Below are 16,168 nucleotides of genomic sequence, written 5' to 3'. Positions count from 1 at the left end.
CACACGCATCCACCTGTCATTAACACACAGCTTTCCGATTCCGAAAGTCAAATCCACACAGGCGTGCTCACAAAGGCTCCGTACAGAGTTAATAGTTCCATCTCGGGTGCTTCATTTTACCCGTAGTCACGCCGCTCCTTTGCAGGGTCCCAGCAGCAGCAACCTCTACCCCTTCATATTCTCTTCCTTTGCGCCCACCTGCCTGTCCCCTTTAACTCGGCGGCGGAAGCGGCGCGGTCGCCGGTCTCCGCCGCCCAATGAGTGTGTGCTGCGCGTCCTCCAGCCTGGCCGGGCTCAGCCCGTCACTTCCTGCCCCTGTAGCCGGCACGAGTGAGGTTGCGATCCTGGGGAGGAGGGGGGCGGGGAAGTTGTGCTGCTGCGATCGCCACCAACATGCCCTTTGACTTCAGGAGGTGAGTGTGGAAACCTGGGAGCGGGGGTGGTGGGGGTGAGAATGAGGAAGAAGGTTCCCTGGTGTATGGGCAGAAGAAGAGCTTATCCGGTGCAGCGCGGGGGACGCTGCCCCCCACCCCCACGCTAGCCTGTGAAGTTGCCCCCTCTCCCATCAGCGCGTGGGACACAACCAACAAATTCTCCAAATGCAGAGCGCCCCTCTGTGATGGGGTGGGGAAGGTAGTTCTGGGCAAGCACAGTTGCATTGGAACACACCGGGCAAAATCAGGCAGAGCTTGTAGGAGAAAGCTCACTTTTGTTGTTAACATTGAATGGTAGTTTCTCTTCTTGCACCATTATCGCAAGGTAGGAGTAAGTAATCGGTAGCTCCAGAGTCAGGTGCTGCCTGGGTCATATTTACCAATGTAAAAATAAGAAGGGTCTGAAGGGTATCTGGGGTGGGGGTGGGGAATTGTGCTTAGCTCCCAAATTTGGGTAGAGCTAGCCCATTATTCTCCATCTCCTTCTCAAAGCTATCTTCTAGCAAATTGAGTTGCTGACTAAGATAATAAAGGATGAACTGAGATGACTGACTGACAGTACAATTCTTTGCGTGGCTGCTTAGTCCTGTTGTGATCAGTGAGATTATTCCCAGGTAAATTAATGGAAGTCAGAATAATCTGAAAGTAATGCAAGTTAAAGGAAATGCACTATATCTGTTATGAAGCTTGGGAAGCTTCTTTGGGCCTCAAGATAAACCTGTGCTGGTTAAAAGGAGACCATCAGGAATTCTTCAGAGTAATAGAAAGTATGTCCTGATAAGATAGGAGCGAGTGCTGAAAGTTAATAGTAGGTTTGAAGAGAATGCAGCACTTTTGTGACAGAAAAGCTAGAATAAGGGACCACTAGCAACTTTGGTGTGTAGGTGACTCCCATTCTAATTGCACTCTTGAGTAGCATGCTGCTATCCTATCAGCTGTAAGCAGAAGTGATCCTTGCTATTATATCACCCACACTGGTTGTACTATCATTGTGTCCATGACAGTGAAAGATGTCATGCACTTATCAGCATCATTCTGTCATTCCTCTCCCTAGAAAGTGATGTGCTCTTCTCCAGATCTGCCTTTTTGCCCTTCTTCTCATTTAAAAAAATCTTTTAAAAGCTTATTGCTTTATCTTATGTTCCTTTGGCCTTCTCTTCCCAGGTCCTGCCTCTCTCCATTTCATCTCTCATGTTTCTGTTACACAAAAGAATTCTTATGCTTTTTTAAAAAAACCACCTTATTGTGGCTAAATAGCATTCTAATTCATCCTCGTTAGTTTCAGTTGTTAATATGTTTTCTTGTAGGATCTCAGTAAGGACCAGTTAATACTTGTTCTTTTAAGCTATGTTGATATTTAAAAGATAGCAATTGTTTTAGCTTGACAAAACTATTATTCACGGGAACATTACAGTTTTCTAGCATTTGGTTAGTATTGCCCTAAAATAATTCATTTTCTGTAATTCAGTGAAATAAATAGTAACTTTTCAAAGAGCCTTTCTGGTTGCCTGTCTTGGGCTGCCTGCTGCAAAAGGGTTCCACAGCCAAGCTTTGATACCTCATTTGCTCTCGTCTCATAAGACAATGCCGTTCCCTAAGAACTTTCTCTAAGCTGTGTCTTGAGAGGACACCACCTTTGTGGATATTTACTAGAGGTGTTTGTATCTCTCCCTGCGGGGTGGGGGGAGCCTAGGTGGGGATGTTGTCCTTACGAAGGAAAACATGCTATGCTATTATTATTATATAACACCTCGCTGTACCTGGTGCTTTGTGAGTTCCCTGCCCCAAGAGGTTATGACATAACTTGGATCAAAGTCAACGTATAAGCAGCAGGCATAGAGGGAAGGTGTGGTGGCCTGGCTACTGGCACAGCTGGTGTAGTTTTGAAGGAGTGGGAAGATGTGTAGGAATTTGAGACTGTTCCAAACCTATAATATATATTATATAATGTTGCGTTATTACTGAGGGTGCTTGGGAGTGTTGCGGAAGGAAGTGAGAGGATTCTGTTTAATAGCTCATGCCACTTTAAATAAATTGGGGATGGGAAAACCCTGTATTAATTTTGACAAGACAACAGTGGCAAAGAGACCTGGATAACAGGAGATGCTTTCTTATTAGGCAGATGTACACAATATCTAATCTGCATCATTTGCTTAAAGAAGAAGAAACAACACATTGAGAGGATGTAAAGACATGCTCATTCATGGCACATTCTTGTTGTTATCATGTGGGCTGTTTCAGTGGGGAAGATATTTTCGGAACTACTGGCCTAAAGCCAGATCAGTACCCAGGAATAACCTAGGGCAGACCCAGAAGAGAATGTGACATAACACCAGTGGTTGTCACCTCCAGCTTCCAGCCAAGACAAAGACAACAAGAATTTATATACCACTTCTCAACCAAAGTTCCCAAAGCAGTTTACATACAGAAATTAATTAATTAATTGAATGGCTGCCTGTCCCCAAAGGGCTCACAGTCTAAAAAACCACCCAGTGTTCTACAGCCCATCCTGGGCATCTCTTTCCTAGGCTTGGTAGTAGGCCTGCCCTTGTTCACAGGCAGTTCTCCAACCTGCATTAGCTACTAACCGATAACAGGCCGCATGGCAGAGGCACAAACACAGAGGCTAGCTCTGTCCCCATATTGACTCAGGCAGTGTTAACACAGTGTTCCCTCTAATTTTTTTCCATCTGTGTGCAGAATGAGTTTTGTGCTGGGTGGCAGTATCAAGGCAGCATGTGTGCATATGTCTTCCTGATTCAACCTGAGCAGGATCTAAAATTAACTGAGCAAATATCAAAAACTGTGTGGGTGCATGCACATACACACGAGTTAGAGAGAGCACTGCATAGGACCAGATAACCAGCTCATATCGTCCAAAATAGCAGGGGTTCATTCACTTCTTCATCCTTCAATGTGATATTTGCTGCTAGGTGCCAATAATTCCCTTCTGCTATCTATATAGAACAAACAAGTCCATTTCTGTGCAAAAGAATAAATGGGCACAACTCTAACAACAACAACAACAAAAAATGCACTATACAGAAGCCAGTGGGAGGACATCTCTGCCTCCCAGGACACTCTACTGTTGACCTGAAAGTCCTCATTTTACAGCAAATAAACTTTAAAGTGAGACTTCAGTGTGAATTGCTCAGCTAGAATTTAGCAGAAGAGTTGTTTCTGTACATTTTAGTTTGAACAAAGGCAGGGGTTTCCTGCCTTATTACATATGCCAATAACTCAATATAACCAGATAGACTGTCTTATCACCTATTATTTCTGATGTTTATTATACAGTACTTATCTTGTGCATTTAGCTTCATATTAGAATAGTCGCCCTATATAACTTTTTCATTCCCTAGCCATTTGGTCCTCTTGTTGATAGGCATGGGTCTACCTGTTCGTGTTTCAATAGAAACCATTGTTTCTATCCGAATTAGCTTAGCCAAGAAGATTTGTACTGTATTTCTGTAGCAGTGATTGATTGATTAAGTGCCGTCAGGTCGGTGTTGACTCTTAGCGACCACATAGTTAGTCTCTCCAGGATGATCTGTCTTCAACTTGGCCTTTACGGTCTCTCAGTGGTGCATTCGTTGTTGTCGTAATCGAGTCCATCCGCCTTGCTGCTGGCCATCTTCATCTCTTTCCTTCAACTTTCCCCAGCATTATGGACTTCTCAAGGGAGCTGGGTTTTCACATAATGTGTCCAAAGTATGATAGTTTGAGCCTGGTCATTTATCCCTCGAGTGAAATTTCTGGATTTCCCTCGAGTGAAATTTCTGGATTTGTTCTGTGATCCATTAGTTTGTTTTCCTGGCTGTCCATGGGTATCCTCAAAAGTCTTCTCCAGCACCAAAGTTCAAAAGCGTCAATACTTTTTCTATCTGTCTTCTTCAAAGTTCAGCTTTTGCACCCATAGAGTGTCACGGGGAAAAACATTGTCCAAACGATTCTAATCTTTGTAGGTATAGACACGTCACAACATTTAAATATCTTTTCCAAAGCCTTCATTGCAACTCTACCAAGTGGTAGTCTGTGTCTTATTTTTTGACTGCTGGATCCTTTACTGTTGATAGTCGATCCTAAAAGGCAGAAGCTACCCACCACTTCAGTGTCTTCATTATCAGTTCTGAGTCTGGTTGCTGTACCCATTGTCATTAGTTTAGTCTATAAAGTAAAGTGTGCGGTCAAGTCGATTTTGACTTCTGGTGCCCACAGAGCCCTGTGATTGTCTTTGGTAGAATACAGGAGGGGTTTACCATTGCCTCCTCCTGTGCAGTATAAGATGATGCCTTTCAGCATCTTCCTATATCGCTGCTGCCCGATATAGTACCAGCGGGGATTTGAACTGGCAACCTTTTGCTTATTAATCAAGCATTTCCCCGCTGAGCCAATTAAGGTGGTCTTAGTTTAGTCTATAGCAGTACAGAAATATAAACTGGTGTTTTCACCCAGCTCCTGACAATAGAAAAGCTGCTGCACTATGTACGCAGTGAAGTAGTCATGCTTGACTACTGCAACACACTTGGAGGGCTTTCCCCTGTAAAAGTGCATTGCAGTAGTCAAGCTTGTCAGGCTTACATAGGCCAATTTCCTCTTAACTCATTTCTGGTCCTGGGCTAAAGAGATTATTGGTTGACACCACCCCCCCCGCCATCCCCGTACCAGTCTTGTTCATGCTATCATCAGCATAATCTCTTTGTATTAAGAAAGGGCTGCTTGTTTCTTGGTTACGTACACCTTTTGAGATCACAAAGAGAAGCTTGTTTTTTCATGCTCCCCTGCTACTTGGTGTGTTAAGCTATCACAAGGATCCTGTTGCTGCCCAGAATGAGAAAAGCTAGAATCTGAATGGCTTCCTTTTCAAGATCCCCTTACTAACTGCTATTAAAATTGTGAGTCTGTGAAATTTTAATATATCTGTATGCCTAAACATTCCAATTCAGTTTCATGTGAAGGAATGCATGAGTATAAACTTGTGCTTAGGATCCCTCATGGCAGTAGAACATTGTTCACTGGCATCTTGGCCTGGCACAGCTGCGCAGCTCCAGCTCCTCATGCCTTCAAAGAACTTAAGGAAATGTAGAAGAAATGTTGCCAATGCACAGCAAGGTCTTGCTCAAGTAGTAGTGGGGGAGGGCCCGCCATGGATGGCGTCCTGTCCACAATGCCAGGATCAAGACTCTTCTTTGCACCCGTGCAGTGCTGTACTCCAAAAACTATGAAAATACTAGGCTTGTTCTCACAACCATAAACTGCGGAGGACAAACATCCTAACCAGCTTTGGGAGCTGTGTGCGCCCCCGATTTTTGATCATGTGCAAGTAAAAACTTAGGAAGGAGGTAGTGGTCCCTCTGATTTTTTTTCATCTCTGTGCTGAATGAGTTTCGTTTTGGGTGGCAATATCAAGGCACTGTGTGCATACATGCATTCAGACCGGAGACTTCCTAATTCAACCTGAGTGGGATCTAAAATGAACTGAGCGGACATCTGAAAACTTGTGAGCATGCGCATGCCTTCAAGGGAACAGTGGTAGGAGGAGGGGGAAATGATTGTGTGGGAGCCATGTGCTGGGTAGGACAGCGCCATTGTACCTAGCTGTTTAATGAAGTTGAAGTCGGAGGTTCTCGCATGATCACTTTCCCCTCCTCCTAGCTAGGTTTTTACTCACACTCAATCAAAAAATCAGGAATGTGCACATCTCCAGAAGCTGGGCAGGATGCTTTTCCTACCCAATAAATGCTCACGAGAACCAGTCCTCCTATATTGTATGGAGGTGTCAGTCCCCTAGTAGCCTACAGTTTCGTCTTCAGTTAAGTCTGGTGGCCACTCGGAGCCAGGCGTTCTCTGTAGCTGCTCCTGATCTATGGAATGCACTCCTGGCAGATATCTGTAATTCAGGCTTGTTGTTCGCCTTTAAGAGAGCCCTAAAAACTTACTTGTTTGGCCAGGCCTTCCAAGGTTTTTCAATTGTGTTTTAAGTATTTTTAATTGGTTTTAAATGGTTCTGAACTGTTTTAAAATTGTTTTAAGTATTGTGTTTTAAATGGTGTTTGTTTTTATGTTTTTAAAACTTGTTGTGCACCACCCAGAGCCTTTGGAGGGGGCAGTCTAGAAATGTAATAAGTAATAAATAATAATTCTACTTGCCAACCTCACTATGCTTAGCATTCCATTTCCGCCTGACAGAGGTGATGAGAAGAGCCCCAGCCTTTCTTCCCAGCTTGGAGTTGGAGAGAGAGTGGGGATCATCCCCTGGAGTTGTGCTGCACTTCAAAGAGCACACTGCACCTACAGATCTCTGGCCTCTTCACTAGCTCCAAGTTGTTGAAGAAAGCTGATGATGGGTGGCAGAGGCGCTCAAAACAAGTCCTAGCTTTTTTTCTCCAGCTCCAGAAGGGAAGCTGGAGATGGCTTTTTTGGCATGGAATGGCAGAGATGCTCTGACTGTGTTAACACTGAGCAGCTGTCGTAATGTCCTGCTTCTCTCCCTCAGCGCCCGTGTTTGGAGAAGGCAACAGAGATTGACCCTGCAATTTTGCTGGACTTCCAATGCTCTTGGAAGTCCAGCAAAATTGCAGGGTCAATCTCTGTTGCCTTCTCCAAACACTTCCAATGCTCTTGGAAGTCCAGTGCATCTGCAGAGACTCTATTCATGCCCCTTTCCAGATTCAGGTTCAGGAAGTAGAGGATTGTCTCTGAGCTTGTGCAAAGGCATAGTGCAAGTCAGGGACTAAGGTTATAGTACTAGGTATACTTGCCTGGTATAGCCCCGTTGAACACATTGACTGGACTGAATGAATATGCTCAGGATTTCATTGAAGGGAAGATACAGGGTCTTGGTGACCATAAATTGTGGGCCAGCCTGCATTTGGAGACCCTACTGGTCTGGATAAGTGGCACACACATTCCATGGCCACATATGACCCCTGTTAAATGGGCAAAGAGGCACCTTTTAACGTGGTGATTCTCTTTATTTAGCAGGGGGAGAGTAACTGGCCCTATCCACCCCTAGCACAGTACCCCCAGTGACTGTTGCTGGTGTCTGTCTTATGTTTCTTTTTAGATTGTGAGCCCTTTGGGGACAGGGATCCATCTTATTTTTTATTTATTATTTCTCTATGTAAACCACCCTGAGCCATTTTTGGAAGGGCGATATAGAAATGGAATAAATATAGCCTTGAGACAAATAGTAAATACGTAATGTAAAGACTCTCCCTGCATACAGGCTCCCCAACTCCATAGATACCCCTCTGCTTATGTGTCAAGTAAGGAGACTTGACTCTCAAACACTAGAGATGGTGTTTGAGACAGAAGTCTGCACATAGGCAGCATTGGGGCAAAGGCACGGATCACTAGTTCTACGTGAGTGATACATTTAGGTTTGCAGTTGGTGTATCCCTCAAATGGGCAGACAGATGTTCCTGTGGATTATTAATATAACTTGCTGATGGCAGGTTCCATGAGAGCTGTGTTTTAAAATATTTGTCTGTTCCTATGTGGTAGTTATTCAGGAGCCAAGTCAACACTTCTCCGATCACTTGGGGTTGGGGCCAACATTTAGAAGTATTCTTATTCTTGAGCATAAATTGCAACTAATCTGTCAGTGCATTTAGATCTTGTATCAACGGTTAATGGAAAAATACATATTTGAAAGAGGGTTTGGCTCTCAAACGGGCCTTTTGTAGAGAACAGAGTTAGGCTGCCAGGCTGATAACTTGTACTTTACCAATCTAACTCTTTGTTCTTTCCCTGCATTTTTTACTGACCACATTAATGCAGGATAGTTTGTTAGCAGAAATTATGTATTAAACATGGGCGTAGCTAGGGCAGAGGGGACCCATGGTCACCCCTCTCCCTGGCAGCCCCTCAGAGTAGGGAGATAATGAAGAAAATAGGAAGGGGTGGAGCTGGGGCCCTCGGGTTCTTTGAACCCATTTGCTCAATTATAGCTACACGCCTGGTATTAAGCGGATTCTATGAAGGACCTCTGAGCTTTTTTATATTGGTCCTGTACCTACCGTGACAATGCTCTTTTTGGAGTGAGAAAAACAGCTGTTGCTAAGTTCTGTCTTATATAGTTTTGCCTGTGAAATGAGCTGTACTTATTTGCTTTAGTATTCTCATATATCTAATGACTGTGATTGGTGATTAGGCATTTTAACTTTAACTGCAGCAATTTGTGATATTTATGTGATGTCTTTCTTTTAGAAGAAATGGGCACAAGATGGTTCTTTCAGTGACTCTCACATCTTAAAAAAGGCATTGTAGAGCTAGAAAAAATCATTCAAAATAATCAAGGGGTTGGAGCATGTTTCCTACAAGGAAAGGTTAAAGCATTTGGGACGTTTTGGGTTTTTTAAAAAAGACGACTAAAGGGCAATGTGATAGACATTTATAAAATTATTCATGGGACAAAAGAGAAAGTGGGTAATGAGAAATATCCCCTCTTTTGTAACAGAACTGTTTTTGTGGTATTTTAAAGTTGATTATTGCTGCATTTTTTGTTTTGTTTTATTTTTCATCGTTGGCCACCTTGAATTGTATTGTATTGAATTGTATTGAAAAGCAAGATGCACATTTTAAAATCAATAAAATTTCTAATAAATAGAAGGGAGTGAGGGTAAGGATAGTAGGAAGATGTAGCTTGTGCATAGTATTTGCCCAGTGACGCTTTATGTTGACAAGGTCATCTGTAATACGATGAGGTAATACACACAACTGGGGCAGTGGCGGGGAGGGGGGGCTGCGGGGAGGAGGAGGCTGAGGAGGCAGAGTTGAATCTACCTCCCCCCCCCGGTGATCGATAACGGACTGTGTGACACGTGGCCTACATGCCCACATGATCTGCACTGCTCCCAGCAGCGCGAATCTCTAGAGGCCGGGAACATGAGTCCTGGCCTTCAGGAAACCCAAGCCGCACGATGTGAGGAGCGCAGTGCGTCGAGGGATTCTCCCTCAAGCTGGGCACTCTAGGTGCCCAGCTCTGTGTATGCTTGGGCTGCAGGCACACATGACCCCGGTTAAGGGCCGGGGTTAAAAGTCAGGCTGGCGTGGCGAAGGCACCAGGATTGGGACGATCCCGGCTCTCCAGATGAGCAGCCAAGCCTGGGCTGGGCTGCCCTAGCCTCATTATGTATTGTCATTTTACAAAAAGAGCTACACTTTTCTGTTAATTTGAATCCTCTGTGCACTGTACCTTGTGCCCCCACTTCCCATTCGATGTACACAGGGCTGCCAAAAGCAGATTCAGGCCCCGGTGAAATTTTTTGGGGGCCCTTTGGTCTTTAAAATAATTCTAGCCTCCATGTGCGCGGCCAGGGGGGTGGGGGGTGAGCCGAGCACCCCCCTGTGGTGGCGGCATGTGGAGCGGGAGCAGCTGCAGAGCATGACCATTTGGCCCGGCAGCCTATGAGAGAACTACAAGGTGCTCCAGTGCACCGGCGCAGTTTGACTAGAGCATCGACACTCTATTCAAACTGCATAGGCACGGCAGATGGTCAGGCTCAGCGGCTGCTCTCACTCTGCCTGCCACCACCAGGGTCTGTGTGTTTGTGTGCTTGGCTCACCACCCACTGCCCGGCCGCACCCATGGTGGCTAGAATTATTTTAAAGATTGGCGGTTCGGCCTCATGGCGGTGGCAGGGCAAGCACAGGAGTCAACATATGCAACATAGTCGGTGGAGGTAGGAGGCAACATATGCAGCACAGTCAGGCCCCGGGCCCCCTTCTGGACCGCTGGGCCCCAGTAATTTGTACCGGCTCCTCCTCTCTCTTGTCAGCCCTGGATATACGTGTCCTGGACACATCATATTTATCTGTGTCTCATTGACCTTATTTTCTGATGGCCATAACAAAGAAAGGGTGTGTGGGGGGGGGAATGGGTGGGTCTTAATGTCCAAATGCCATAATTCTCACTTATGATGTCATGACATGTGATGTGATGATGTTCTTTCCAGGGTAACATGCTTATAGTAATCTTTTGAATCTGTTTAGAAGGGGTGGGTAACAATGAGTGGGAATGCTGATGGGAGTGTGTGTGTGAGAGAGATTATATAAAATGTGGTTTTGGTAATGGAAAAAGCAAAATGTCAAGTGACTATTAATGATTATTTTATCCAATACACACTAATGTATTAGGATCATTTTGCAGTGACTACACTGCTAATTTTACTTTGCTTCTCAAACAGTTTTTTAAATAGTCACTTTGTGGTTGGTGACCAGTACTAAAATTGGTGAGCAAGCTGGTGACATGAGAGAACTTGTCAGTAAAATACAGAAACTTTTTATATAGAGATACCAGTTTGAATGGTGATGTGATGAATCTCTGTTTAATCTGGTTATACAGGTTGCTCAAGTGTACAAAGAAAGGCTTCCTAAATTAAGTATATATATATTTACTTTTTTGGTCAGGCAGTAGTGTAATAGATGACAAACCATTTGACTCTCTGAGTGGGTTCTATAAATGTCTATAGGTTTACATTAACCTAACAGAATTGTGATTCATTATAAACATCAGCCACCTCACATTTTGACTCTCAGTTCTCTCAAAACAACAACTCATCAAGGACTTTTGACTTGCTCCCCATCGGGTCTGAGACAGCTACTTTGAAATTATATTTAGACATTCCCTGATAAACAGTTTTAATTGTAATTGTAGCGATGATATTAATAATCTTGCTTCTTGAACAGCCTTCAGTTATAAAATTGATTCTCATCTTGGGCTGATATACATTTTGCAGGAATCTCTGTCTAACTGAATTCAGATTCCTATTTTTATTAAAGACACTCTGGCAGAATTTTATTATTGGTTGGTGGGCTGAAAAATGATAGCTCTGTCCTCCATATTGGCTCAGCAAAATGTGAGTGAAAGGGGCCATATACGTGTCTGAAAGCCAGATGCTGTGGTTGACCTGAGGTAATGCAGTATGTACATAAGGTATTTGAGAGTATCCTCCCTGCAACCGTTGTCACATTCCAGATTGTACACATTAGTTCTAGAACTGATTGCAGTATGTACATTTTGGGCAGCATTGTACTTTAACTAGAATTTGTGACAAACATATGTCCTTGATAAAGAGTAGCAGTTCTTAGGGATGTGCATGAATCGAGATTCGAAGGGCAATTCATAACGCAACCCCTGCACCTTTAAAACGGAGGAGAGCAGGTGCATAGCTACTCCCCCCGCTGCTCGCTGCCATTTCCTGAATCAGCAGTGCTCCTCCCATCTATCTTGTTGCCGCAGCGGCGCTCTCCCCCAGCTGCCCCCATGTGACACCTCCACGCACATGGGTGCCACTCATGCTGGGGGAGAGTGTTGCTGGTGCGCCCAGATAGCTGGGAGGAGCACCGCTGATTTAGGAAGTGGCGGCAAGCAGTGGGGGAGCAGCTATGCACCTGGTCTCCTCCATTTTAAAGGTGCAGGGGATGCATTGTGTATTGCCCTTTGAATCACAATTTGTGCACATCTCTAGTATTTTTATAGCTGGTTGTGCTCTTATGGTATATCCAATAATGCTTTTGTGTAGTTTGACATTGCCTGTTTTTCCTGTTCTTACTAGGACATACACAGTGCTAAATTACTGGAGGAAAATCAGTTAATGAAGTGTTGTGTGCATTTTAAATGCAGTGCCTCGCTAACTGGGCAAAGAGGTTCCTTTTAAAATTGTGATTCTCTTATATCTGGGATAGCAATTGTTCCTATTCATCTAGCATAGCACCTCTTCTAGTGGCTGTTTGCTGGTATCTCTCTTCTGCCTCTTCTTTTTTTAGATTGTGAACCCCCTTGTGAAAGTGAGCTGTTAAAGTTTTGGAGTTTTTTGCTGTGTAAAGCACTTTGAGTACATTTTTTGAAAAACAATTTATAAATATTCTAAATAATAGTAATTTATGTATATAGTTCAAGTGACATTCCTTCAGTAACTTAGCACTGTATGGCCCTTTATAAAGGAAAGGTTGTGCAGTTGAGTTGGTGTCGATTCCTGGTGATCTCAGAGCCATGTGGTTTACATGGTAGAATACAGAAGTGGTTTACTATTGCCTTCTCCTGCGCAGTATGAGATGATACCTTTCAACACTTTCCTATATTGCTGCTGCCTGATATATGAGCGCCCCCTATTCTGGGAAACACACCTGCAGGAATTCGAGCCAACAGCCTCTTCCTCCAGGCATATTGCTTCCCCACTGCACCATTAGGTGGTCCTGTATACATATATGGAAAAACTTTTAAACGAAATATCAATTCCTACATGTTTCAGTTCTAGAAAGCAAGTAGCAAACATGCTTCTTTCAGGAAATGTAGGCATTATAAAATGGAAAAAATTATCTAAACCAGTTATTTAAATCTGCCTTTTTTCTTGGATGATTAAAATTGCCTTAATTTAACCAATCCACCATTTCCCCCCATGTATTTTGCTTCATGTACATGGATATCAAAGGATAATCTTTTCAGTCTGCTTAACAGATTTGGTGAAGAAGCTTGGGCAGGTTATTCCACTCATAGATTTGGTGAAGAAGCTTGGGCAGGTTATTCCACTGAGTGGAATAAGTCACTGAGTGCCTTGGCACTTTTGCCTTTGTAGTGCTATAAATTAACAGGAGTTGGACTTTTGTCTGTCTGTCTCTGTCAAATTTGAACACCACCCCAAACTTTCATTTCTGGGCAGTTAACAATAACAAGAAGTTAAAACATACATAAAACAAAAACAATTTTAAAAGTCTAAACAGATTAAAACCTAAAAATTTAAAAAGCTGAAAAAGCTTGGGTAAAGAGGTGGGTTTTCAAATGCTTTTTAAAAATTACCAGAGATGGGGAGGATCATATTTCAGTAGGGAGTGCATTCCACAATCTTGGGGCAGCAACTGAGAAGACCAATCCCTTTGTGGCCTCCAGCCAAGCTGGTGGCTACTGGAGACGAACCTCTCCAGACAACCTCAATGGGCTGTGGGGCTCATTCTTTTGTCCTGGACCTTTGTACAGTAGGTTTAAAAATATCTCATTTTCCAATGTGAAGGGACTGCTGTATTTTCCACATCCCTGTGATGCTTGCCACCTTCAAGCAATAACTGAGCAGTGGGCAGTACCACCACCTTGCATCATGAATACTTGACAAAATTATTGGACACTATGTGGGAGAGTGTGGTCTTTCAGCTAAAAAGGCAGGTCTTGAGTGCCATCAGGAAATTAATTGCAAGACAAGGAGGTTGGTTTTAGCCTGGGCTTTTAACTGGTTTAATTTTATTAATATTCTACTTTACATATTTTACACTTTAATATTTTACTTTATTAGTGCTGTGAGCCGCTCAGAGCAGTAGTGTACTGGAGGGGAGGGGTGAACATATTTTAAATAAATTAATGAAAGAAAGAAAGATGCAGGCAGAGCTAAATGACTGCAGAAAGTCAAGCCTATGGCCACTGAGGTATGGATACTGGCCAATCAGGGTGGGTAGCAGGAGACAGAACTCCCTGTCCAATAGGAGCAACAATGCCCTTTAGTCTCTCATGTCCCCACTGCCAGGCCTCACTCGATTTCAGAGTCTCCTGTTCCTTGCTTGACTGGCCCCAAGGTTTCCCCAGCTGAGGCTTCTGAAGCTGCCCGTGGACCTTAAAAAATGTCCACAGACATGTCGCCAGTCCTTGTACTACAGGTACATCTTGTATCTTCAATAAGCCATTCCTCCACCCTTTCTGCTATTATTTTATTGTTGTTGTTCAGAAAACAATATGAGCTAGAGACAATAAAATATGTTTTGGCTTGTTTCAGAATGGCATGAACGTCAGTTGTATTTAAAAACAATTAATTCTGTTGGAGATAGACTATCTTGAATAAAGGCATAGTGAAATTCAGAGGATGTTTAAGTACTGTAGGGTACATTAGTGTAGTGGTGCCTGTTGCTTTAATTGTCCTCACTACTAAGAGTCAACCGGTAGCTATTCTGTTTGTTGCATATATTCACTACTTCGTTTGCTTTTAGTTTTCAGGCCAAAAATTGGCTGGTCTCCTTGAATACAACTCCTCTTCCTTGAACATATTTTTCTCTGTGGTGATGTAACCAAGTGGCTGGTTGGCTGGTAAAGGAAAAAGACAATCTAGCAACATAATGTGTGTATTTATTTGTTCTAATGTTGTTGCCTAATGGAAATGACATAATTTTTGGCATCAGTTGCTAATCAAAGCTGTACATTTCCCTTAAAATAGCGAATGTATTTAATGCGGCTTCCCCATAGTGCTCCTTTTCCATTCCATCAAACTGCCCCATAAATTTAGTAAAAATTCAGATAAAGTCATTGGAGAGGCTCATCTGATAACTTCCAAAGGTCCAAAGCATAAGAACAGCCCTGCTGGATCAGGCCCAAGGCCCATCTAGTCCAGCATCCCGTTTCGCACAGTAGCCCACCAGATGCTGCTGGAAGCCACGGGCAGGAGTTGAGGGCATGCCCTCTCTCCTGCTGTTACTCCCCTGCAACTGGTATCCAGAGGCACCCCGCCCCCGAGGCTGGAGGTAGCCTACAGCCCTCTGACTAGTAGCCGTTAATAGACCTCTTCTCCATGAAATTATCCAAACCCCTCTTAAAGCCATCCAGGTTGTTGGCTGTCACCACATCTCATGGCTGAGAATTCCACAAGTTGATTATGCGTTGTGTGAAAAAGTACTTCCGTTTGCTGGTCCTAGATTTCCTGGCAATCAATTTCTTGGGATGACCCCTGGTTCTAGTGTTATGTGAGAGGGAGAAGAATTTCTCTCTATCCACTTTCTCCACACCATCCATGATTTTATAGACCTCTATCATGTCTCCCCGCAGTCTTTTTTCTAAACTAAATAGCCCCAGGTGTTGTAGCCTAGCCTCAGAAGAAAGGTGCTCTAGGCCTTTGAACATCTTGGTTGCCCTCTTCTGCACCTTTTCCAGTTCTACAATGTCCTTTTTTTAGATGTGGTGACCAGAATTGTACGCAGTACTCCAGGTGTGGCCGCACCATAGTTTTGTATAAGGGCATTATAATATTAGCAGTTTTATTTTCAATCCCCTTCATAATGATCCCTAGCATGGAATTGGCCTTTTTTTTTACAGCTGCTGCACATTGAGTTGACACTTTCAGCAAGCTGTCCACCATGACCCTAAGATCCCTCTCCTGGTCAGTCACCGACAGCTCAGATCCCATCAGCATATACTTGAAGCTGGGGTTCTTCGTCCCAATGTGCATCACTTTACACTTGCCAACATTGAACCGCATTTGCCACTTTGTCGCCCACTCACCCAGTTTGGAGAGATCCTTTTGGAGCTCTTCACAATCAGTTATGGATTTCACTACCCGAAAGAGTTTGGTATTATCTGCAAATTTGGCCACCTCGCTGCTTACCCCTGCTTCTAGATCATTTATGAATAAATTAAAAAGCACTGGTCCCAGTACAGATCCCTGGGGGACACCACTTCTTACTTCCCTCCATTGCGAAAACTCTCCATTTATACCTACCCTCTGTTTCCTGTCTTTCAACCAGTTAGCAATCCACACATGTACTTGTCCCCTTATCCCATGACTGCTAAGTTTCCTCAGGAGTCTTTGATGAGGAACTTTGTCAAAAGCTTTTTGGAAGTCCAGGTAGACTATGTCAACTGGATCACCTTGATCCACACACTTGCTCATGTGCTTACCAAATTATGTATTTAATTCATGACTGTCTTATATTGATTATAAAATGCTTTGATATTTTTAATTTAAAAGCAGAATATACAT

At 43.6% G+C, this 16,168-nt stretch overlaps 1 protein-coding gene across 1 annotated transcript in view; it reads left to right on the top strand.

Moving 5' to 3' along the window:
* The first annotated feature begins 262 nt into the window (after positions 1-262).
* ERGIC1 (endoplasmic reticulum-golgi intermediate compartment 1) overlaps positions 263-16,168 on the top strand; it is a 141,519-nt gene continuing 125,613 nt past the window's right edge. The window contains exon 1 of the mRNA XM_053303679.1: positions 263-413. Coding sequence (XP_053159654.1) covers positions 394-413 — 20 coding nt within the window. The 5' untranslated portion in view covers positions 263-393. The remainder of the gene's footprint in view (positions 414-16,168) is intronic.

Source organism: Hemicordylus capensis, chromosome 2 (genome assembly GCF_027244095.1).
Source record: "Hemicordylus capensis ecotype Gifberg chromosome 2, rHemCap1.1.pri, whole genome shotgun sequence".
Taxonomy (NCBI): domain Eukaryota; kingdom Metazoa; phylum Chordata; class Lepidosauria; order Squamata; family Cordylidae; genus Hemicordylus; species Hemicordylus capensis.
The sequence above is the reverse complement of the archived record's forward strand: the minus strand, read 5'-3'. Positions and strand labels throughout refer to the sequence as shown.